General features: G+C 40.4%; 1 protein-coding gene across 2 annotated transcripts in view; it reads right to left on the reverse strand.

The window, feature by feature from the left end:
* The window catches only part of LOC124717115 (BTB/POZ domain-containing protein 17), a 150334-nt gene that overhangs the window by 60405 nt on the left and 63838 nt on the right, over window positions 1-26091 (reverse strand). For both annotated transcript variants that reach the window (XM_047243837.1, XM_047243836.1), the window contains exons 5-6: window positions 16066-16185; window positions 609-745 (exon numbers count right to left, since the gene is read on the reverse strand). In XM_047243837.1, coding sequence (XP_047099793.1) covers window positions 609-745; window positions 16066-16185 — 257 coding nt within the window. The remainder of the gene's footprint in view (window positions 1-608; window positions 746-16065; window positions 16186-26091) is intronic.

A 26091-nucleotide genomic window follows, 5' to 3' on the forward strand; every position in this document is an offset into this window, starting at 1 on the left:
AAAAGTACACTTATCTTAAGAAATTAAAAAAAATCCACGAACATAAAACTCTTATCACACTTTTTCTAATGTATGTTCATGAGACTTGGATTTTAACACAATCAGAAAAACTGAAACAAAAAATCTTTGAAAGGAAAATTTTGAGAAAGACATTTGGCAGGATTCATGATAACACACAACAGAATAGGGAAAACTAATGAACACAAAAGTCTGTGATTTACAGGGAAAGCCAGGTGCTATATTTAAAATTGCGGCTATGAATCTGGGATTGGTCCAATGCTTCAATCCTCTGAAGAGAAGAAAATGAACGAAGTACGTACAGAATGGCCTGAAGGACGTAGTTCTCTTGGACCTGGAAACTTGCATAGCTTGTGATGCTTGTAAGAGAGAGACAGAGACAGAGACAGAGAGAGAGAGAGAGAGAGAGAGAGAGAGAGAGAGAGGGGGGGGGGGGGGTGGAGCAATCTATCTTCTGATTCATGGTATGTATAAAAATATTTCTGTCCACAGTCCCAACATCTGTGCCTTGCTGGTTGCCTAGTTCCACTACTGCTACTCCCATTCACTAAGCTACTTATCATGGTACTGTATCTAAATTAAAATCTTACTTGTATACTGCCATTTCATCATGCGCTACTATGTCATTCTGTTGCAGCAGAAGCTGTAGGATTTCTGGTTCAAAAGAGCCGAAGTCAGAGTACCGAGCAACAAGTTCGATGTTCCACTTTACAAAATTCTGACAAATCTGTAACAAGAAGAAAAGCATATGCTAATTTGAGAATCATTAAAAAATCTTGTTTCAGTGGTTCTTAGACATAATGTAGAATGACGACGTAACTGTAGAAAATTTCCGCAACATCATTCTCATGCTCAAGAACGAGTACTGAATCATAGTCCATATACACTACTCTAAAGAAATACGGGAACACGGCTTTGGCCGTCTGCTATATCCCATTGAGCAATAATTAAGGTACGTTACCAAAGAGGACGTCGTTATCAGGAGAAAGAAAACTGGTGTTCTACGGATCGGAGCGTGGAATGTCAGATCCCTTCATCGGGCAAGTAGGTTAGAAAATTTAAAAAAGGAAATGGATAGGTTAAAGTTAGATATAGTGGGAATTAGTGAAGTTCGGTGGCAGGAGGAACAAGACTTTTGGTCAGGTGATTACAGGGTTATAAATACAAAATCAAATAGGGGTAATGCAGGAGTAGGTTTAATAATGAATAAGAAAATAGGAGCGCGCGTTAGCTACTACAAACAGCATAGTGAACGCATTATTGTGGCCAAGATAGACACAAAGCCCATGCCTACTACAGTAGTACAAGTTTATATGCCAACTAGCTCTGCAGATGATGAAGAAATAGATGAAATGTATGACGAGATAAAAGAAATTATACAGGTAGTGAAGGGAGACGAAAATTTAATAGTCATGGGTGACTGGAATTCGTCAGTAGGAAAAGGGAGAGAAGGAAACGTAGTAGGCGAATATGGATTGGGGGGAAGAAATGAAAGAGGAAGCCGCCTTGTAGAATTTTGCACAAAGCATGACTTAATCATAGCTAACACTTGGTTCAAGAATCATAAAAGAAGGTTGTATACCTGGAAGAATCCTGGAGATACTAAGAGGTATCAGATAGATTATATAATGGTAAGACAGAGATTTAGGAACCAGGTTTTAAATTGTAAGACATTTCCAGGGGCAGATGTGGATTCTGACCACAATCTATTGGTTATGAACTGCAGATTGAAACTGAAGAAACTGCAAAAAGGTGGGATTTTAAGGAGATGGGACCTGGATAAACTGAAAGAACCAGAGGTTGTAGAGAGTTTCAGGGAGAGCATAAGGGAACAATTGACAGGAATGGGCGAAAGAAATACAGTAGAAGAAGAATGGGTAGCTCTGAGGGATGAAGTAGTGAAGGCAGCAGATGATCAAGTAGGTAAAAAGACTAGGGCTAAAAGAAATCCTTGGGTAACAGAAGAAATATTGAATTTAATTGATGAAAGGAAAAATATAAAAATGCAGTAAATGAAGCAGGCAAAAAGGAATACAAACGTCTCAAAAATGAGATTGACAGGAAGTGCAAAATGGCTAAGCAGGGGTGACTAGAGGACAAATGTAAGGATGTAGAGGCTTGTCTCACTAGGGGTAAGATAGACACTGCCTACAGGAAAATTAAAGAGACCTTTGGAGAGAAGAGAACCACTTGTATGAATATCAAGAACTCAGATGGCAACCCAGTTCTAAGCAAAGAAGGGAAGGCAGAAAGGTGGAAGGAGTATATAGAGGGTTTATACAAGGGCGATGTACTTGAGGACAATATTATGGAAATGGAAGAGGATGTAGATGAAGACGAAATGGGAGATAAGATACTGCGTGAAGAGTTTGACAGAGCACTGAAAGACCTGAGTCGAAACAAGGCCCCGGGAGTAGACAACATTCCATTAGATCTACTGATGGCCTTGGGAGAGCCAGTCATGACAAAACTCTACCATCTGGTGAGCAAGATGTATGAGACAGACGAAATACCCTCAGACTTCAAGAAGAATATAATAATTCCAATCCCAAAGAAAGCAGGTGTTGGCAGATGTGAAAATTACCGAACTATCAGTTTAATAAGTCACAGCTGCAAAATACTAACGTGAATTGTTTACAGACGAATGGAAAAACTGGTAGAAGCGGACCTCGGGGAAGATCAGTTTGGATTCCATAGAAACGTTGGAACACGTGAGGCAATACTAACCTTACGACTTATCTTAGAAGAAAGATTAAGAAAAGGCAAACCTACGTTTCTAGCATTTGTAGACTTAGAGAAAGCTTTTGACACTGTTAACTGGAATACTCTCTTTCAAATTCTGAAGGTGGCAGGGGTAAAATACAGGGAGCGAAAGGCTATTTACAATTTGTACAGAAGCCAGATGGCAGTTATAAGAGTCGAGGGACATGAAAGGGAAGCAGTGGTTGGGAAAGGAGTGAGACAGGGTTGTAGCCTCTCCCCGATGTTATTCAATCTGTATATTGAGCAAGCAGTAAAGGAAACAAAAGAAAAATTCGGAGTAGGTATTAAAATTCATGGAGAAGAAGTAAAAACTTTGAGGTTCGCCGATGACATTGTAATTCTGTCAGAGACAGCAAAAGACTTGGAAGAGCAGTTGAACGGAATGGACAGTGTCTTGAAAGGAGGATATAAGATGAACATCAACAAAAGCAAAACGAGGATAATGGAATGTAGTCAAATTAAATCGGGTGATGCTGAGGGAATTAGATTAGGAAATGAGACACTTAAAGTAGTAAAGGAGTTTTGCTATTTAGGAAGTAAAATAACTGATGATGGTCGAAGTAGAGAGGATATAAAATGTAGACTGGCAATGGGAAGGAAATCGTTTCTGAAGAAGAGAAATTTGTTAACGTCGAGTATAGATTTAAGTGTCAGGAAGTCGTTTCTGAAAGTATTTGTATGGAGTGTAGCCATGTATGGAAGTGAAACATGGACGGTAACTAGTTTGGACAAGAAGAGAATAGAAGCTTTCGAAATGTGGTGCTACAGAAGAATGCCGAAGATAAGGTGGGTAGATCACGTAACTAATGAGGAGGTATTGAATAGGATTGGGGAGAAGAGAAGTTTGTGGCACAACTTGACTAGAAGAAGGGATCGGTTGGTAGGACATGTTTTGAGGCATCAAGGGATCACAAATTTAGCATTGGAGGGCAGCGTGGAGGGTAAAAATCGTAGAGGGAGACCAAGAGATGAATACACTAAGCAGATTCAGAAGGATGTAGGTTGCAGTAGGTACTGGGAGATGAAAAAGCTTGCACAGGATAGAGTAGCATGGAGAGCTGCATCAAACCAGTCTCAGGACTGAAGACCACAACAACAACAACCAAATTATACCTCTATATTTTCATCCTTTGTGGATTAAACAGACCACCCTCACAACATGCACTGCATTAAGACGTCGCGCTGCGTGTGCTTGAATACAATGTCCACAAATGACAACTGCCACCTGTGTACCTTACCTCACCAGAAAATACTGGGACACAATTGAACACCATCACATCCTCGATCATTTACATGAAAAGAACTGAAATGTCCAGTTCAACAGGTTTCAAAAACAAAGTGGAAGCAATCCTCCATCATCCCATCATCCTACATGTTTTTCATTGGACTCTCAGAGCTTCAATAATGTGGATGCCCTCCGTGAGCATTTATCACTGTCTGATATCTATACAGCATGTTCTGTACGTGTCTATGAAGGTCACCTGGTGGTATCCATTCCCATTCTACAATGAGAGCCCATGAGAGCTCATGGACAGTCTGTGTTGGGAACAGGACTACCACAAACACGTCTGTCAAGCATGTTTCACATGTGCACGATGGGGTTTAGGTCCGGACTCACCGTTGGTCATTCCGTTACTTCAATGTCCACGCTTCGCAGGACATCTCTGCCAAAGCTCGGCATGCGGGATCCGGCATTAAAAGGAATTCAGGGACAGCAGCCACCACATGGTCCAACAGGACCTGTTTGATGTACTGTCTGTGATAGGGTGACCATGGACAATGGCAAGATCTGTAAGGCTGTCATCAATGATGCTTCCACACCACATCAAAAAACACTGGAAATCTTTGCTTTCCTGAATAACATTTGGCAGGTACGGCTTACTGTGGTTCTCCGCACACAAACACTGCCATTGCCTTCCATCAGAGGATATCTGGACTCTTGTGTGAATAACATGTTTTGCCAGTGATGCAGTTGCCAGTTGACACTGGAATGGCAGAACTGAAGTAGAGCTGCAAGATGGTATGTCAAGCAGGATCCTAAAACACGATATCTGGAGTCTAAAGTCCTTTCTCGTAACTTGTTCATTAAAGTCTGATTGGAAACAGTGGCTCCAGTGGCCATTCTGAGATCATCTTGCAGCACTCTGGCAATAACCAGACGATGCCACAAAACAGAGATGGCCAGATATCGGTCTTCTTGTGGGATTGTCATGTGTCGGCGACCTTGTCCAAGTTGCCTTGTGTACCGACCTGTCTCTCTGTAATGTGGGCACAACCCATGGACGACCCATGGAGAGGCAATGGCATCTGCAGCAACACAATCAAAAGTCCATTCTTTTTGGATCAAACAAACCGCCTTGCAACTTGCACTACATTAAGATGTCACAATGTATGAGCTTGGTCAAACACAACATCCACAAATAACAACTGACACCTGTGTACCTCGCAAGAAAACACTAGGACACAGGTATTCACTTCCTTCTGCGAGGTCACCTGACACTGTAACAACACAGTAACCATGTAGCACAGCCAACAGATGGGGAATGATTTTAATTTTTGCCTACATTGAAAGTGAAGATCTAAAGCCATGTAATATGACCAGAGGTATTGCCTGTATGGCTCTGAGCACTATGGGACTTAACATCTGAGGTCATCAGTCCCCTAGAATTTAGGACTACTTAAACCTAACTAACCTAAGGACATCACACACATCCATGCCCGAGGAAGGATTCGAACCTGCAACGGTAGTGGTCGCGCGGTTCCAGACTGTAGCGCCTAGAACTGCTCGGCCACTCCGGCCAGCAATTGCCTGTATGAAAAGATTTAACAAACTGGATGCTGATACATGTGTTCCCCTAATTCTTTTGAACAGTGCATATTATAAAAATGAATGTATGGTCTATAGCTCCTCCTAAACTATTGGATCAATTTAGACTGAGCTTTGTACACTTATCTACTATCTGGAAAGAAGAACACTGTGAGTAAGAACTGCTTGCCTTATAAGGTGTTGGGGCTGGCATAGAAGCATACCTCAGGAATGTCTGGAGCAATTTCAACCAAATTTTCCATATACATGACTATTATATATATTATTTGTATAAAAATACTGTGTGGGCAATATATCCCTATGTACCACCCCTATTATCCATTCATGCACAAGCTCACGTTCTGGTCACGGAGCATGACGAACATCGATGTGTTATACCTTGCTGGAAAATGGAAATGTCTACTTTTATTTGGTGCATGACAATTACATTTTAATTGAAAATATGGTGGCATACGTTTAATATTTAAGAGAAAATGTGCTTTTTCTATCATTTCTTAGTAAGTGTCACATTTGAGGAGTTACAGAAGTCTGACCGCAGTTAGGAGAAAAATTTTCTTTGTACAGTTTAAAGATATGACCACACACTACTCAACTTCCAGATGATGTGTTGTTGCTTTCTAATTGTTGTTTTGTCCTAGCAAAGATAGGCATAGATTGCTGCAATTTGCCTAATGGTGATACATATTAACAGGACAAAATATGTAAATGCAAGCTCTGTTGTTGCCTTACACAGCTGTTATGTTTTTATGCTTATAAATTTACAAAGATTACTAATATCGCATCTTTAATTTATTTATTTTTTCTGTGAAACCATGCATCATTTACAAGTTTGTAAAAAGTCTTATAATAAGCATGCGAGCAGTTCTGTATCACAGCGAGTGAAGCGAATTCTGAGAGAATACAGACAAACTTCTTGTCTTGTATCACAAAATGAGTTCTGGCAGGTGACAGAAGTCTGTATTGGATGAGTTTACAAGGGAGTCGTAGAAGAAAAATCCATGACTTCTATGTGGAAAAGCGGTTTCCAACAGTGGCAGCTTTACTGGAAAAGTTAAGAGACTGACATGGAAGATTTTCCAGATTGAGTGAAACAATCCTTTGGCGTGCTATTCGAAAATTGGACTTCAGACACAAAAAGTTCAACAAAAAACCTGTGCTGATGGAAAATAACCAAGTAGCAGGAAAAATAGATGAGTGCTTGCGGGGAAATAAAACATTTGCGCAACACTGGGTGTATTATTTATTAAACTGATGAGCTTTGGCATGATGCAAATCATTCAAGGAGGTTTGTTGGTGTGCAAGAACGAAAAGTGCCTTATGCATCAAAAAATGTATAAGGCAATCACAGAGGAAGTGTTAAAGAGTGGAATGGCTGGAAAGGAGGAATTCAAACATTGTCTGATTCTGCCACACTGGGAATGAAAATGGGTTCGTGGAAAATGCTGGTTTATGTTTTACTGTGCAAAAAGGAGGTGCAGATCATCATTCTGAAATGAACGCCAGACACTACAAAGAATGGTTTAGGAGAGTTCTCTAAAAATTACCAAACAGATCTGCAACTGTTTTAGATCAGGCTCCATGTCACACGGTGAATCCAACATCACGAAATCCATCTACAAAGTGGAGAAACAATTATATTATTGAATGGCTGGAAAGCAATAATGCAGAGCTTCCAACCTCCATCATATGAGGAATTTACTGAAGCTGACCTAGTAGAATAAGTGAGACCGCAATTCAGGGTGCAGGAATACCTTTCGGAAAGTATACTGCGATCAGTGGATGATGAAATTAAACTTGTGCGGCTGCCCTTAGTGCATTGTAATTTGAACACCACTGAACTTATTTGGGCATTTGTTAAGAACAAGGTAACAAAGGAGAACAAGAATTTTAAAATAAATGATACTTCACAGTTGTGTTGCTGTGCTCTGGAAAGTGTTCCCCAAAGTCACTGGAGGAATTCAGTGAGTCAGGTATACAAATTTGACAACAGTTATGCACATACAGCCCACAGTATTGAGATAGCAATAGAGCCACTTTTGATCCAAGCAGACAATTGAAATAGGAGCAGTGATACCTCAGCCAGCAGCGAAAGCTATTAAGGTAGGTTTTATTTCAGTCATTATTCTTTACTGCAAAATTTGAGATGATCGATTTTTCCATTTACTGTTGAAAAATGCTATACAAATGCTCATTTATTGTGAGCTGCTCGTATATCAAACATTTATTTGCTATTTCCCATATTATTTCGCTCCACTCACAACAAAAACTGAACACGGCAATGCTGTGTTGAAATGCGACAACAAAGTTACCATTCTTTGCTGATGAACAGGCACTTATTGTACATTGCAATGGTGGTGTGACAACTACATTCCACCACAGACTCGCACATGTCACAGCTACTAACACAATTGCTTTAAAAACTCTTAACTAACAAACACGAGGAGTACCATCGCAATAGCTCCAACAGTCACAGCATCTTGCATTTGACATTATAGCAATGAAACGAGTAATCAGAAAACAACAAAAACCAGCCTGTAAATAGAACAAGGTTGGGTATTTAAACTGTGCAAAGGAAATTTTTCTCCTAATTTTGGTTTGATTCTTATGAATTCTTGAAGTTGCTACAAAAAGCACAGTTTCTCTTCAAAATTACCACGTTTGTCGCCCACCTTTCAACTTAGATGTAATATCATACACTAGATAAAAGTAGACATTTCCACGGTTTCGGCAAGGTATATCATATTGTTCAGAAGCAATATGATCAGAATGTGAGATCAAAGTCAGGGTTCAATCATTTTGAAAGGGATAAGAGGGGTGGGTTTGGGCATGAGAAGCCATGGTAAGTAAAAATATTTGATTATGGCTGATATCATCTAATACAGTATTTCTCAATCATTCAGTATTTTCAACCCAATTTTCAATCATAATTTTCCTCCACTCCTTGTCCCAACACCCTCAACAATTAGTCAAATCAAAATACAATTTTGGAATATATCACTTTTTGAATTTTGGGCAGGGATGGATGAGGACTTTTCTGCACTGAAAATAAGAGCATGTTGTGAAATATTTTGATTTTCAATATCTTGCCTTTTTGCATTGGCCTCTTTGCAAAAAAATGTGAACATCTTTATTTTCTAATTTATTTTTTGTGCCAAAGTTGAATTTATCATGAATACGTGCATTTTTGTGCTTAATAACTGAAAATATAACGACATTTTTATTTAAAAAAATTATGATTCACTATTTAAGGTGTGCAAGGTCTGTTCAAAAAATTCCGGAACATTCATAATTTTGCACCAATGGTGTGTGACATCCGTGCACACATCTGTGTTTAATGTGTAACTGTTGGAAGTTTCACTGTTGTTCGTCTGTTAGCTACTGTTCAGTGCTGTATTGAGAACAATGTTGTCTCGCACAGTTTGTGAATTTCGAGATGGCACAGTTAGAGGTGCAACGCATCTGCAATAAATTTTGCATTGCTCCCTACAAATTTTTACAGAGACACATCAAATGATGCAGGAAGCCTAAGGTGACAAGTGCTTAAGCCTACTCGGTGTTACGAACGTTCACACAGTTTAAACTAGTAGGATGGGCATTAAAGGTGACACTCATTCAAGACACTGTTCAACATCTACCAACGACGCTCATGTCAGGAATGTCGATGAAATGGTGCATGCCAATCGAAGACAGACTGTTAAAGAGATTGCGGAAGAATGTAAAATTTCAGTTGGATCATGTCATGAAATCCTGAGACAGAAACCGCTTGAAATGTGAGCGAAACAATTCTTGGCTCTTGCATCACAATAATGCAGCCACATTTTCAAACCTGTTGTTGCGTGACTATTGCATAAAAAATGAAATCACTGTGCTGGCTCATCCTCCTTACTTTCCAGACCTGGCACCTGAGGACTTACTTTAATTTCCAAAGTTGACAACCCCTTTAAAAGGATGAAGATTAACAACAAGAGATGAGATAAAAGAAAATTCGCAGACAGTGCTTTGCGTAATCCAGTAAGGGATCTACCAAGACTGCATTCGGAAGTGGTAATGGCATTGGGAGCGGTGTATGTATTGTGAAGGAGAGTATTTCAGAGGAGAACACACACAATAAATAAAAGGTAAGTGCTGAAAAATTTTTTGGACGAAGTTCCAGAATTTTTTGAACAGACCTCGTATAGGATGAAAAACCTCTACAGACAAAACAACTATGATCACAAACATTTTTCTTTCATAGCTACATTCTTAATGACTTAATATTTACACACCACTGTTTTGTGAAATCTGCTTCATAATGAACCAATTTCTTTGTTAATTTAAGTTTTGATTTTGCTGTTTTTGGTGCAATTTTATATAATTTTACTTTTTGTTCATAAGACTGTACACTTTTTAAATTCCAAAACCTTCTAAAAAAAGCAATTAAATGAAAATACGGAGACTTGCAATTACTTTTCATTATAGCAATAAAAGAGGCATTTCAACAGAACTGGATAACATATAAAGAAGAACATACGAAAACTGAGGAGAAAAATTATGATTTCTCTCACTAAAAGTTTGTTGTTCACTTAGATCTTTAACACTACAAAAAGAAAATGATCTGCAAATAATATAGTATGTTAATTGAATCATTGTTATGGTAAACACTGTTCGCACATACTGATAGATATTGTTGTCTTAACTCTTCAATTTTCTCTTATTTATATTTGATATCAGGCATTTCATGTTACACTACACAATAATGAAAAAATAAAAACACACAGGAAATAGGATAACTTTTGCACCAGTTATGGTAAGAAGCCTGCAATATTGAAATTAGTGCAGAAGATTGGTGTTGCCAATGTACATACGAAATATGACTTCAAACAATATACGCTGTACGGACTTATTTTGCCTACTAGTACGGTAACATTGTTGAGTAATCTAACGACACAAGATCTGGAGCGCAAATGCTATGACCTGACGATTGTTGCCCATCCTTTAACCTGGACTGTTATGAATTCAATGCCTTCCACCCACTCATCTGCACGACCAAGAATTCACCACCCTTTAACGCGAAGACATGGCCAATTTTGAAGCATGTTCTTATGATATATTTCTTCCCTAAAATGATAACTCATATTTGTAAATTTTGTGACGTGGCTGGTTTTGATACCAGGTATCTTATTTGTTAATTCACATTTCGTTTGACAATATATGTAGAACTCAAGTTACAAAAAGTGATATCAGCGGGAACAGAACCAGGCAAGACTTATCACTATGTACTGATCTACTGGTGGTTTATTAAATTACAAGAAATGTTCTGTACTCAACAATATTTAGAAATCTTGATAGGTTCACACAACAGAAATTGAAAAGGGCCAGTCTGTAAGCACCACTTATAAAACAGGTGCTCACAATGATAGGTCAAGTCATTATTAAGTACCACCAGTTATGCTGATTCAATATTTTTCCACGAAGAAGCAAATAAATCTGTAAAACTGTCATGTCTGTAGGTTTGAATGTGCTTCTCCAAAAATACTAGATGAATTTACAAGGTGTTTTTGCAGTCAAATAGTTGAAAGTTTTATCCATACTAATATTATGAATGCGAAAGTAACTGCCTATTACATTTTCATGACTAATCTGCTGAACCAATTTCGATGAAATTTGGCAAGAAGGCAGCTTGAACCCTGAGGAAGAACAGAGGTACGTTTAGAAAGTGCATAGTGTAAGATATTTATTGATGTGAAGAATAACACTTTAACTAGGGGAAAATACATTGAAGAGCCAAAGAAACTGGTACACCTGCCTAATATCTTGTAGGGGCCCTGTGAGCACGGAGAAATGTTGCAACACAATGTGGCATGGACTCGACTAATGTCTGAAGTAGTGATGGAGGGAACTGACACCATGAATCCTGCAGGGCTATCCATAAATCCGTAAGAGTACGAGGGGGTGGACATCTCTCTTCTGAAATGCACATTGTAAGGTATCCCAGATATTTCTGAGGAGCTTGGTGGCCAGCGGAAGTGTTTGAACACAGAAGTGTGTTCCTGGAGTCATTCTGTAGCAATTCTGGACATGTAAGATATCACTTTGTCCTCCTGGAATTGGCAAAGTCATAAGAATGCACAATGGATATGAATGGATGCAGGTGATCAGACAGGATGCTTATGTGCGTGTTGCCTGTCAGAGTCGTATCTAGACGTAGCAGAGGTCCCATACCACTCATACTGCTCACACCCCACACCATTACAGAGCCTCCATCAGCTTGAACAGTCCACTGCTGCCATGCAGGGTCCACGGATTCATGAGGTTGTCTCCATAGCTGTACACGTCCATCCGCTCGATACAATTTGAAACATGACTTGTCTGACCAGACAACATCAATGTCGGTGTTGATGGGCCCAGGCGAGGCATAAAGCTATATGTTGAGCATTCATCAAGGGTACATGAGTGAGACTTTAGCTCCGAAAGCTCATATCGATGATGTTTAATTGAACGGTTCGCACGTTGACAGTTGTTGATGGCCCAGCATTGAAATCTGCAGCAATGCAATTTCCGGAAGGGGCTGTACTTCTGTCATGTTGAACAATTCTCTTCAGTCGTTGTTGGTCCTGTTCTTGGAGGATCTCTTTCCAGCCCCAGCAATGTTGGAGATTTGATGTTTTATCATATCTGGAGTTTAGTATCAACAGACTTTGATAGCAAAGGTAACATTACGTTCAGAACTGTACATTCTTCACGCTACGGGCACTGCTGACTCGATATGAGCCCCTAGAAAATTAGCAAGTGCTGCTTTACAATGAAATTAGTAAAAAAGAAGTGAAGCTCAAATATTTAATGCTGACCTACAAAAAACATGTGTCCAAATACGGATCCATTTTTTCTATATAATTACAAAATCCATCTTTCTTTTTGTATGAAAATCTAATCACAATTACATGACACATTCTGATGCACATGTTACACTAGATCGTGCTCAAAATCATGCAACAGGATGGAGTCCGAGAACACACGACAATTATGAAGATTCCTGAGGTTAATGAGTCTGGCAGAGTTAGCAAAATGGATTACAACAATTAAATACCTTTTTCACCTTTCATTTTGTGACTCCCCTGCCAATTGTTTCCAAAGCAATTTCAAGTGCAAATCGTAATATTACTTTTTGTTGATGAACTGTGTGTTTCAGTAGTTATGAAGTGTGAATTTAATTTCTCTCAGAATTCCAGACTTTTGAAGTTTCCAACACAAAATTATCACCCCATATTAGGAGACAAATAGCTCGCCTATACTTATATCATGGGGCAAATCCAGTATTGCCGACAGAGACATTAAAAGATGAAAAAATGCTTTTCTTTTCCCTTCAATCTATCTTTCTCCCCACTTTGCCCCATCATCTTTGGACCTTTCTGTTTCTGATCTCACGCACTCTCAGCTGTCTCTGCCTGCTCCTCCGTCTAAGTCCCCGACTTCCCTCATCCTCTTAACAGTTGAGTTCATCTAAACATGAGGCCTAAGAAGGAGAGGGCTCCAGGGATGAGACTGACTTTTTCAACTTTTTGAAACTACCTATATGATAGTGTAGGTTATGGACCCAGATATCGCACCCTGCAGCATGCACTCACCCTGGTGGGGCCTGGTTTGTGAGTAATCGACAAGACCAAATTTCTCGTGACCCACTACTGCTCCGATATTAATGCCAATACTTGAAGTGGCACGGTAGCCTAAGGACTAATATTAAAAGACAGCTTCTATACACCATGAGCTGCAATTATACACCTCTATAGCCATTACATGCTTGTCAGTTAACACAACAAGATCTGAAATATGTCTTATAACATACTAGGCAGTTTGTCATGGTGTTATTGCCGTCAAGTTTTATGTTTATTTTATACAACAGTTATGTCAAATAGTATCAAGACCTGTCAATGCCAAAAACTTGACAGCAATAACATTCATGAAAAACTGTGTACTACGTTATAGGACCTATTTCAGATTCTGTCGTATTAACTGATAAGCGTGTACTGCTATACAAGTGTGTAACTGAAGCTCATGTTCTATAGAAGATGTCTTTCAATGAATATCCGAGAGCTGCGGAGCTCCAAGCATTCAAGATTTTTACCTAAGGATTAAGTTATCTGATGATATGCTGAAGGGTATGGGCTGCCATCTATTTTTTTTTACATACTTACTGAAATGGCTGTTTTGGCTCTTTTCATTCAATTAATTGTTTTAAACATCATTATTTCCATTTCTAAACCTTGGCTGCACCATTTTCATTACTGTATTAGATTTTTATTTGCTCTCATCTTTTTCTTCCTTTTATTCTTTTTTCATCCGGAATCTCTGCCCATGTAGTTTTAATTACTTTTATGTTCATACATCAACTTCATTTCTCCATTTTCATCATTTTATACTTTTTTCTTGTTATTGTAATATTTAATAGTATTACTTACCTTGCTCGTATTTTATTTATAAAATCTTCATCTTTATTATTATCATTATGTCCACAGTGCAAAAAGAATTTATGTTTTAAATGGCAGTATAATGATTATCTTCAATATAATGTCCATATATTAAGTTTTTGACACCACTGCACAGCCAATTAAATACATTATTTTCTCTCTTTTTTTACCAATAGATCATTATTTTCAAATTTTTAAATATTACTGTCTTCCTCTTTACGTGCCTCGTCCTCCAAGACATTGGCGATCGGCAGCACAATCGATAGTGATTCTGTGCTCAACCCAAACCACTGGCTTAAGTTCTTTAGATAGGATAACTTCTATGTTCCGGACCATGTCTGCCACGAATATTTCCTCGAAGTTATTTGTTTCAATAGGTTGTATTTGTTGTTTGCGCATTAAATGTCCAAAAAATTTGAGTTTTCTTCTTTCAATTGTATTGAGAATTTTTTAATAACTGTTCATACCCTGCAATATTGCTACATTTGTGGCTACCTGTCACAGTATCCTTTGTTACACTCACATTTCAACTGCCTCCAGTTTCTTTCCCTACACTGCAGAAAGTGTTCACGACTCTACTCCACAACTGGCCGGCCGCGGTGGCCGAGCAGTTCTAGGCGCTTCAGTCTGGAACCGCGCTGCTGCTACGGTCGCAGGTTCGAAACCTGCCTCGGGCATGAATGTGTGTGATGTCCTTAGGTTAGTTAGGTTTAAGTAGTTCTAAGTCTAGGGGACTGATGACCTGAGATGTTAAGTCCCATAGTGCTTAGAGCCATTTGAATCTACTCCATAATTAGGATACCGACCATGTAGCAACAAAGTAGTCGAGTGCGAACTGTAATATTTGCCAACTATCATTGATTTGACAACCAAAATACATATATTTTGGAACTCTTAAGACCTATCATTACCGAGTACAAGAGTACCCCAATTTCATATTTGTTTCTGCTGACAACCACAATTTTGCCTTACTGATGTTTAAACATAGACCCAAGACACTGCTCTCTTCAATAGCAGTGTTCAGTAATTCTTCCAGATTTTCCTACCTGGTTCCAAATAAGACAGTGTCATTTCCACTTAGAAATACGCTGCGTGGATTTCAAGTGCTATCCTTCTCGTGACTGGCCTGGAGACACTTAACAGTCCCTGCCCACTCAAAGGTTGTCTTCATTATGCAATTTTGAGGCCACTTACGCCACAGTGGCTACACTCTCAAATGTGTGTCAACAACTGTATTAGCTGATACATTGACTGGTGCAGATGTGCACTAGTAAAAAAGCTGAAACTACTATGGTATATAAAAAACAACTTAAAGATCACACAGACAAAAATTCCAAATGAAAAAAGAATAAATGAGATCTAATTAATAGTTAATATGATGATTAAAGGAACTGGATATAAAAAAGTAGATAAAAAAAATCAACAGAATTAAATAATGATCACACTCATTTCGGGGAAGACTATCCCCCAACTAAACTCAAAATCCACAACATTAAGCATATCCGCTCGGTATTTTATACTCGTCTGTGACACCATTTTGAAAAACCATGCCATCTAGTGGACTATGAGAATTAATCTTCTGTCATTACTCACAAACAAGGGCCCACCAAGGTCAATAGGAAGAGAGTATGATACCTGGGATCCTAACCTACTTTACGCCACTGTACAAGTGGTTTCAAAAACCTCTTGTGAGTGACCTGCCCCTCCTCCTCGAATCCAACCCTCTTTTCTCCATCGAGAAGGAAATAACAATGTCCAGAGATGGAAATAGTTTTGTATTCTACTTTTAATGTAGCTGATGATGGTATTGGGAACTGTAAATTAGTCTCCTGAAAGGAAGTACTGGCAAGTCATTCTCACTAACTGTTACTTCACAGGTTTCCCAAGTGAATTCACCTTCCAATGTAATTAACTAGTCTGGAACGTAGGCAGCCCTTAGAAGAGATGCAGACTAAACATTAACAGAAGAAAAGATAGAATCAGACACAATTATGGACTAAAAATCAAACGTACCTGTGCAACTCGATAGTGACCCACATTCAGGGCATACTGCAGCCAAGAGACAAGATGATTGTTTGTTGCGGCAAGTGCTGTGTGAGTGCACATATAACTGGTGCACAGTCCCACCAGATCCTGAAACAGGCATATACAGTTACTTATAAACAACACCATCTCAATAATGTAATCACAACAAAGAGGTGGGGTGTGAGGTGAGGTGAGGTGAAGTGGGTGGGTGGGGAGGGGGGAGGAAGGAGAGCATTCACTTTAAAACTTGGAAGCAACGAACAAACACGAGGAAAGGCAACCACCAAGGTATAGCTAGCTGATATCTGGCTGGGGTTGTGATACTTGCGGACCAATTGCCGTGTGTGGCTTTTCAAGCTTTCCTGGCAAATTTGTTATAAATAGTCTTCACATATTTGCCGTCGGATGATGATGTGCAAATTCCACAATATTTTCTTGGAGCATCTGTCTTCAGGTGGTTCAACCTTGCTGGTGGCTAGGTGCAACACGTTGAACTACCTGAAGATGCTGGGCAGTTGCCCTGAAGAAATATTGTGGAATTTGCGCCAGGATTTTTGGCACAGGGCATTTTCGTATGATGCCATCTGCAAATCATAGCATGTGCGCAATTTCCACGCCTTCACATTCTTTGCACGCGTGTTCTATATACAGGGCATCGATGTGCGGATACTGTCAGTCGCACCTAGCCACCAGCGAGGTTGAACCACCTGAAGATGTCTGACAGTTGCTCTGAGGAAATATTGTGAAATTTAGACAATGTCATCTGGCGGCAAACCCGTGAAGACTATTTACAATTGTCCGTATGCTTGGATGTGGGAGATACTATACTTAAACTAGAAATAGAGTGGTGCTCAAAAGCTAGCAACTTTTATGCACTGTTATACATATTGTACACTGCACATCACTCACCTATAGCCTAAGTGGTTGGCAGTCATATATTTTTTTTAAATTATAGATTATGACTCATAATCTTTGCTGTCCTAGTAACACTGACAAAAAAGTTAAGATGGTGGTTTTAAGCTTCAGATGTTGTACACAGTCTCGCCCCACATGAGTACAATGTGCACAAATGTTCATGCAACCACCTGAAGCTGTCAGAAAAGTCATTCTTTGATGATGGTCAGACTTTACACACACTTTTCTCTTTATCAAAACATTCTGGAGAATCTCTTTAACAACAATTCAGAGATGCTGCGACACAACAATGTTGACATACTATGGCCAGATGTCCACTACATAACACTGCCCGCTCACAACTGACTGGATGAATGCACATCTGCTGCTTACAGTTGTCAGTTCAAGCTGCCACGATAGTTATTGCACGAAAATTACCTGTACACCAGGAAAAAATCAGTCTCATAATGTCTGGGGAAGATGGTGTATGATCAGTAATTATGACTTAAGTTAACTTGAATAGCTTTTGATGTAAATTATGAAAACATTAGATTGCTACTCACCGTAAAGATGACACGATGAGCTGCAGACAAGTACAATGAAAAGACTGTTATGCGTTTGAGCTTTCAGCCAATGCCTTCTGCAGACAGGAAAACACACACACACACACACACACACACACACACACACACACACACACACACACACACCTTATGCCCACATGACTGCTTTCTCTGGCAAGAATCCAAATGTGTGCCGAATGGAAGCAGAAATTCATAGTTGGGTGGAGAAGGGATAGCAGCATAGGCTTTGGGGTAGAGAAGTCAATGCTGTCTGGAAGAGTACACAGGGACTAGATGATGGCAGGACAAGGCTGCAAGGTGTAGCACTGGGAGACTAGGTGGAAGAAAAGAGGGTGGATGGGGTGGGGGGAGGTTGCAAAAACAGACAAAGAGAAACACTGAGGAGGGGAAAAGTCTGGTGAGTGCATTGGTAACGAGTGGCACATAATGAGTGTAAGGAGAATTGAGAGGCGCTGACACGACAGAAGGCAGAAACTGTTAACTGGAGGCATATTGGGAGAGTAGTTTACCATAAGTTGACACTGGGATGGTTACATGAGAATGTGCTGATAACATAACTCCCATCTGTGCAGTTCAGAAAAAACTGGTAGTGGAGGGATGAATCCAGATGGGCTATCACACCAAAGATACCAACCACTTCCTCCACCTACTCTCTGCCATACGCACCCCCTAAACCTCCTGGAGCCCTACTAGTAACTATTTACACCACTTCCTTTACACCGACATACCTCGTGGCCACGGTCTTGCACCTATTGAGCACTACTACCCCCAACATCCTATAAACTCCAAACTCTCTACCTCATTCCTCATACACCTTACTAATTGTATTCTAATACAAAATTACTACTCTTTGAAGGGAAGGAATACAAACAAATCTGTAGCACAGCCCTGGGCACCTGTAGGCACACTCCTATGCCAACATGTCAATGGGCCATCTAGAGGAAACCTTCATAGCCTCCCAAAACCACAAAGTCGGTCTGGTTCAGTTTCATTGATGACATATTCACAGTCTGGTCTCTGGGTTGAGACATCTTCCTCATTCCTTCACAACCTCAACATGTTCCCTCCCATCCGGAATATGAGGGTAGAAGCTGAGGACGGTAAAATGCTGTTTGTGGGAGCATATAGGGATGAGGTGGGGAGGGCATATGGCAGCCTGACAGCTAGGTGAAGCTAGGAAGTTAGACAGGGGGCAGGTGGGAGGGAAGAAGAGGCGGAAAAAGAGAAAAATAAAAAATATTGTAGGTGCGTTGGTTGTATAGAAAGCTGCATATCGCAGGAATGGAACAGGGAAGGGGATAGCTGGGTGACTAACCAAAGATGGGGCCAGGAGGGCTACGGCAACGTAGGATATATTGCAGTGAGAGTTCCCCAACTGTGCAATTCAGAAAAGCTGGTATTGGTAGCAATGATCCAGATGGCACACGGTGTGAAGCAGTCATTAAAATGAAGAATGTTGTATTTGGCAGTGTGCTCAGCAACTGGGTGGTCCAGCTGTTTCTTGGCCACAGTTTGTCAGTGCCCATTCATGCGGACAGACAGCTTGTCAGTTGTTTTGCCCATGTAGAATGCAAATGCAGCACATTGGTTGCAGCTTAGTTCGTAGATCATGTGACTGGTTTCACAGGAAGCCCTGCCTTCAATGGGATAGGTGATGTTTGTGACCGGACAGGAGTAGGTGGTGATGGGAGGAAGTATGGTACAGGTTTCGCATCTAGATCTATTACAGAGATAGACTTAAGCTGCAAGATCTGTCCCATACATCCTCCCAACATATCTACTCCACTCTGGTCACAAGCATCACCTATCCCATCAAAGGCAAGACTACCACCGAAACCAGTAAAGCGACCTACAAGCTAAACTGCAACCACTGTGCTGCAGCCTAAATAGGCACAACAACCGACTGTTCGCTCACACGAATGGCCACTGAAAAAACTGTGGCCATGAAACAGCTGGGCCATCCAGTTGCTGAGCAGGCTGCCCAAAACCATATTTTTCATTTTAATGGCTGCTTCACAGCCTGTGCCATCTGAATCCTTTCTACGGACACCAGCTTTTCTTAGGTGCACAAGTGGGAACTCTCGCTGTAATACATCCTTCGATCCCGTAACCCTCCGGCCCCAGCCTTCATTAGTCATCGTCCTTCACCCACCTATCCCCTTACTTGTTCCCACTCCGGCACTAAACAGCCTTCTATTCCACTAACACACCCACAATCCTTTTACTTCCCTCCTTTTCCATCCCCACATCTCCTGCCACCCTCTGTCTAATCTCCCATCTGCATCTACCTGCCCTACTCACTCTCAACGTTGTCCCTGCATGCTCCCACAAGCATTGCTCTCAGTCTAGCCGATGCAGTTAGAGACAGTGGCGCGCGCGCGTGCGCGTGTGTGTGTTATCTAAATGAAACGAAGGCATTCTGGCCAATAGCTTACTTGTTTAGTAGTCTTTTTGTTGTGCCTGTCTGTAACTCAACATCTCCACTATATGGAGAGTAGCAATCTTTCCTTTTCATAATATTGTCATTCCATAAAAGCTGGTGGTGGAGATGAGGATCCAGATGGCCCGGGTTGTGAAGCAGCCACTGAAATCAAGCTGTTATGTTCAGCTGTATGTTATGATCCACTTTGGCAGTTGGCCGTTAGTTTTAGTGGACAGTTGTCTGGTAGTCATAACAATATAAAACACTGTGCACTGATTACAGCACAGCTGGTATGTGACATGACTGCTTTCACAGGTGGCACAGCTCCTGATGGGGCAGGTGCATCTGTAACAGGACTTGCTGTGGGAGTGGATTGGGCAGGTCTTGCTCCTGAGTTTTCCACAGACACAGAGATGTTATCCCTGTGGGAAGCAGTTCGGATTGAGTGTGGTACATGACTAGACTAGGATACTGTGGAGATTGGGTGGGTGATGGGACAGCACTTACGAAGGGATGGGAAGAATGCTGAGTAGGACATCCCTCATTGCAGGGTATGATGATGGATGAAGTCCTGATGAAGGAAGTAGTAGAGTCATTCCAGTCTGGGGTGGTGTTGCGCGACGAAGAATGTGTTCCTTCTGGGGGATAGTGCCTGCTGTGAAGGCCTCCGTGAGACATTCACCGTAATGGGCAAGGGAGTTATTGTCATTGCAGACATGCCATCTTCAGGTGGCCAGGCTGTATGAGAGGGTTTTTTGTTGTAGAAGGGATGGATGCAGGTACTGTTGGTGGTTTTAATGTGGGCAGAGGTGTGGATGGGGCCATTAGAGAGTAGGTGGTCAACATCCAGGAAGGTAACACATGTGGTGGAGGGGGGCCAGGTAGTGAAGGAATGAGGATAATGTCTTGGCCCTGAGTCCAGATCATAAATGTATCATCAATGAACCTGTACAAGAAACAGAAATTTGGGGTTTTGGGAGGCAAGGAAGGTTTCCTCTACATGGCCCATCAACATGTTGACATACGAGGGTGCCATCTAAGGTAGATGAGGAATGATGTAGGGGTTTTAGAGCCTGAAAGACATTGGGAGAGGTAGTGCTCAATAGTGGCAAGACCATAGACACGAAGCACGTAAGTGTACTGGAAGTGGTGTTAATAGTGATGAGTGGGATCCAGAAACTGCGCAGATAAAAGTTATCCTAACAACACATTCTCACAAAATCATCCTGGCCTTAATCTATGCTAACCTACTCTCCCCCCACACCGTCAGTAACAGTTTCCCCCCTTTCTGAGCACCGCTTCCCAATTTTCCCCTCACTCTCATTGTGTGCTGTGCTCTGTCAATTCAACACATCTGCCTGTCTTTTCCCCACCTCTGCTTTTTCTCTTTTTCTGCTTACCACCTCTTTCCCGCAACCTCCTGACACTGCCTGGCTGCCTTGTCCTTCCACTATCTAGTCCCTGCACACTCCACCAGGTAGCACTGATTCTTCTCCCCCACACATACCCTGCTATCCCTCCCCCTTACCCACCCCACTCCAGATTGCTGCCTCTGTTCGATGCATGGCTGCATTCTGGCCGGAGTGGATGTGCATGAAGTGTGCTTGCTTTTGCAAGAGTGTGTGTGTGTGTGTGTGTGTGTGTGTGTGTGTGTGCGCGTGTGTGTGTGAGTGCGCGCACGTGTGCATGCACGCGCTGGGGGTCTCCATTCTGAAGGGGGCTATCGCTGAAAGCTCAAATATAAAACAGTCAACAGTCTTTTTGCCATAGAGAAAATATAAATCCAATATCACTGTAAGATGAACCCTGTATGAATAAATACTACTGTCCCCACATTCTGCGGTTAATTTCATGCCTGTGACAGTGTCTGTTAATGAGGTGAGGCACTCTTCTTTCTGGTCGTGAAGGTATAAACTCAATCCATACAAGAAGGATGCTATTATGCCACAATACTTTATTCCCTCAAGTATAATTTTATACTCCACATGATGAAAGGCTACAGCAAAGTCACAAAATATATCAACAGGGTAACTCTTTCTCATTTACCGTATTTACTCGAATCTAAGCCCCACTCGAATCTATGCCGCACCTGAAAAATGAGACTCGAAATAAAAGAAAAAAAAATTCCCGAATCTAAGCCGCACCTGAAATTTGAGACTCGAAATTCAAGGGGAGAGAAAAGTTTTAGGCCGCACCTCCAAATCGAAACAAAGTTGGTCCATTGTAATATGAGACACAATTTAGGTCGAATGAATGACGATACAGGTACAGTAGTTTGGTTGGAGTCGTAAGCTTAGCAATTAAGCTTTACCAGGCAGCCATCGCTATGCGTCAGGCGCTCCGTCAGTATTTATACGGGTACCCTTCCTTTTTCACGTGCTTCGTCTGGTTTGAATCGATTGCGTATTTTCCTTTGATCTGATAAGTGCTGTCTTCTTTGTTATAGGTGTTTACGTCACTCTAAGCTGAAAATGCATTACTATACTGTGTCATGCATTGTTTGTCGCATTCTGATAGTGCGTGTTTACGGCCTGTCACCGCTCGCGGGATGGCTTGCTTTTGTGCGTGCTACCGTCGCTTTCAATTTTTTTTAAAAAAGAGAGAGGAATCGTCTCATTAGCGAAACAATGGCAAGAGACTGCTATTTGTTGTTACTTACACTGCTGCTTTCTTTGATAATGATCAACAAGAACCAAATAATAGACTGCGTATGATAGAACATGTTCTGAACGAGAGTTAGGCGAAAATTTTTCACCGTTTGAAAATCTTTGCGGCCGCTTCTTTAGTACATCAAATTCTGCATAGAAATTAGAGTCATCTTAGATTTAAAAATCTAGTCAGTTGCTGTGCTTCATTTCTGACTGTATCACTATTACACATAAGAATAATACGAATATAAACATGACACGATAAGTATATTCTTCCGCGTTTGCTGTTGTCTCACTCTAGTTTCGTAGTTTATTAGGCAGACAGGATTTAAATGAGATAGCAGCAAACACGCAAGAATACATGGCAAAATGTTTATATTCGTATTATTCTTATGGTGAAGAGAATACTGCATGTGATTCACATTTCATCAGGTTCCTATTAGCAACCATCTCTTCTCACTGGTAGGAAAAAATTCAGAACGTAGAGTTGGCCATATTGACAAACATCCCAAACAATCTTGCCAGTCGGATTTTTGTAGTACATTGAAATTCTGCTACATTCTAAGATGAACAATACAGAATTTGTATTTACTTCGTTGGATAATGTATGAAAATGCAGTGGTCAAAACTCGGGGCGGAGAAAAAAAGCTCGTCTTCTACCTTTCCTTTTAAATTTATTTACTGACGCAGAGGTTTTGGCGCCAGTATTTATCTTTGTGCCTACAAAGCATGCCTGTGTAGCGCTACATATATTTGACGGCAGAAGTTAGTTGTGGTGGGACCTACCAACATTTTTCAGAACTTCCGCTTGCTTTGCACTCGATTCTAAGCCGCAGGCGGTTTTTTTTTTTATTACAAAAACCGGAAAAAAAGTGTGGCTTAGATTCGAGTAAATACGGTAGCTCTGCTATCACTTTGTTTGCCTGGTCTTGTATTGATTTCTCTACATAGAATAATTTAAAAAAGCCAAACTTGGAGGCCATCAACAAGTTGTGCTCAATAAAATTAACCAATATTCTATTGCAGTCCACTTTCTCAAATACTTCTGAGAAGACTGAAAGGCGTGAAATAGTTCTGTAATTAGATGTGGTTTGCTTATATCTGGTTTTGTAGACGGGCATTATCACAGAATATTTAAGTCTGCCATGAAATATGCCAAGGGTCATTGCTGCTGCTGATTATAGGTTTGAGGAGACTAGATGGGTAATGTCATCCAGTCTTCTATTCACATGCCAGGACGGAATCAGTGTTCTCTATGTATCTTTGTCTAGTGTTTTACATGTACAAATTAGGGAAAGTTTTTAAAATGTTTTTGGAGTGTGTACCTGAGACAGGACAAGGCTACCAGCCCAGTATTCATCTAGAGGGACGCGAGAACTGTAAAAACCACATCCGGTTTGGCTGGTACACTAGCTAGTGTTGCTGGGTGCCAGCTCACCTCCCTGTCCTGCAAGCAGGCACTTTAACACGGTCATTGGTTGATTACGAAGATAGCTTATGGTAAACCTATCAAGCCACCACTTAATTTTAATATACTGCCAGAAAAGAAGATAAACAATCATTAGAGCCAGCATAATTAGTACCTTTCAGTGACATGAGAAATTCTATAGCCTCCTAAGGGGCTGTATTTTTGAACCTAATGTCCACTGATGGTGCATGCACTGTCTGTCTTTGGTTGTTTATAAGTGGACGTAATGCTTGCTGCCACTGCCAGAAAATACTTTCGGAATTTGGTGGCCAACAATTTGAAACTGTCACCATTTCTCCCAGAGCTATTTTCCGAGAGCTCAAATTTCACTTGGGTCACTATTTTTGCTTGTTTCTTGTTTTAATAATGGGTCATACAGTTTTTGCCTACTCTTGGAGTGTTTATATTTTGAGCACAGTACAAGAGTTTTGCTTTCTGTAATGACAGACTGGAGCACTTTACAATGCTGGTGGTAATTGTGTTTCAAATCTTGATTACTGCTTGCCCTCTGTATTAGGCAGAGCTCTCTCACCCCAGCACAAGCTGCTTTAATCTCAGGAGTTATCCACACCTCATCCTTTCTTCCGTTCAGTTTTGACCTTTTTTGTTTAAGAGGGTTTTAATTTTCCATTAACACTGCCTGTTCAATAAATTTCTCCCAGCATCCATAATGCAATTTCTGAGTAAACACTTTGATCAAGTCATCATTTACGACTCTGCGATATGACCCTTGTCCTTTGTGATTTGTACCTAAGTAGCAAGTATAAGTCATTGTTAACTTCTAGCCATCATGGTTTTACAGCTAAATCACAGCAAGTTGTTGGGATTGAAAACAATTTATCAATAGCTGTTGCAATATGTGTTTTAATCCTTGTAAGAAAGTATTTAAATGTGGAAAATAAGCCATGTTGAACATCAACAACTCCACATGCCCTCAGTCATTACTACCTGACAGAAAATCAACATTAAAGCCTCAAAAAAACTATGATCCTCCAGCAAAGTCTACATACATTACTAAAACTGTTTCTAGTTGTTTTATGTAGCTCCCTATTAGAAGCCTATAAACTGTCAGTACTACAGGTCTGTGTGTTTACTGATCGAATATTGTGGCACAACATCCATAAAGCTGTTCAACATATTTGTTAAATCCACAACCACCTACTTATTCAGTGTACACAAGTAGGAAATCAGCATGTACACAGCAAGATGGATCTGTTCTATTTCACTGATTTCCATGTGGTGTTCTGATTTGCACAAGAAATCTCCCAAAATTCCATCTATCCCTTCATTTTCCTGTATGGATTTGAGAAATTAATCCCTTTTATTTTTGAGTCATCTTTTATTTCGATGGAGGGCACAAAATACTTTTTCTTTAATGTCCTTGGCTTTGTTCACTTTTTTATACAGTAAAACCTCATTTTTACATTCCCGCATTTTACATTTTCCCACTTTTCATTTTTGTCGGTCCCAACATAAGTCCTATTCTTTTCTGTCATTAACAGTACTGTGTTACGACATTTCCTACATTTTAAGTTTTCTTTGATATTATCATGACCTTTAACACTGATTTTAATATTATTTCTGCAAAAACCGCATCGTATTCCTACCGAAAGTCATCCTTGGAACAAAGCAGAAAAAACAGACTATATGTGAAGTTACTGATCATGTAACGTAGCATTAGCGTGGTAAGCAAGATTTTCATTGTCAATGTGTTGGGTCATGGCTGCCTGTATTATAGGCTCTCAGTGTTTGGAAGGCTGGGGAAGTATGTTGAGTCCCTGACTTAATGATAATCATGATCTGATAACAGTAACCCTAATAGCAACCTTCCTACAGCTCACTGTGTTGTATTACAACAGCTTTAACTTAATTTCATTACTATCTTAAAAATGAAGAAATTCCTCGGGCTGTATTTAAGGTGTTGATTTTATTTTGGCAACTAGTTTCAACATTGTAACACCGTCATCTTCAGGTCCATACACATGTTGACGTAAACTG

This window comes from Schistocerca piceifrons, chromosome 9 (genome assembly GCF_021461385.2).
Source record: "Schistocerca piceifrons isolate TAMUIC-IGC-003096 chromosome 9, iqSchPice1.1, whole genome shotgun sequence".
Taxonomy (NCBI): Eukaryota; Metazoa; Arthropoda; class Insecta; order Orthoptera; family Acrididae; genus Schistocerca; species Schistocerca piceifrons.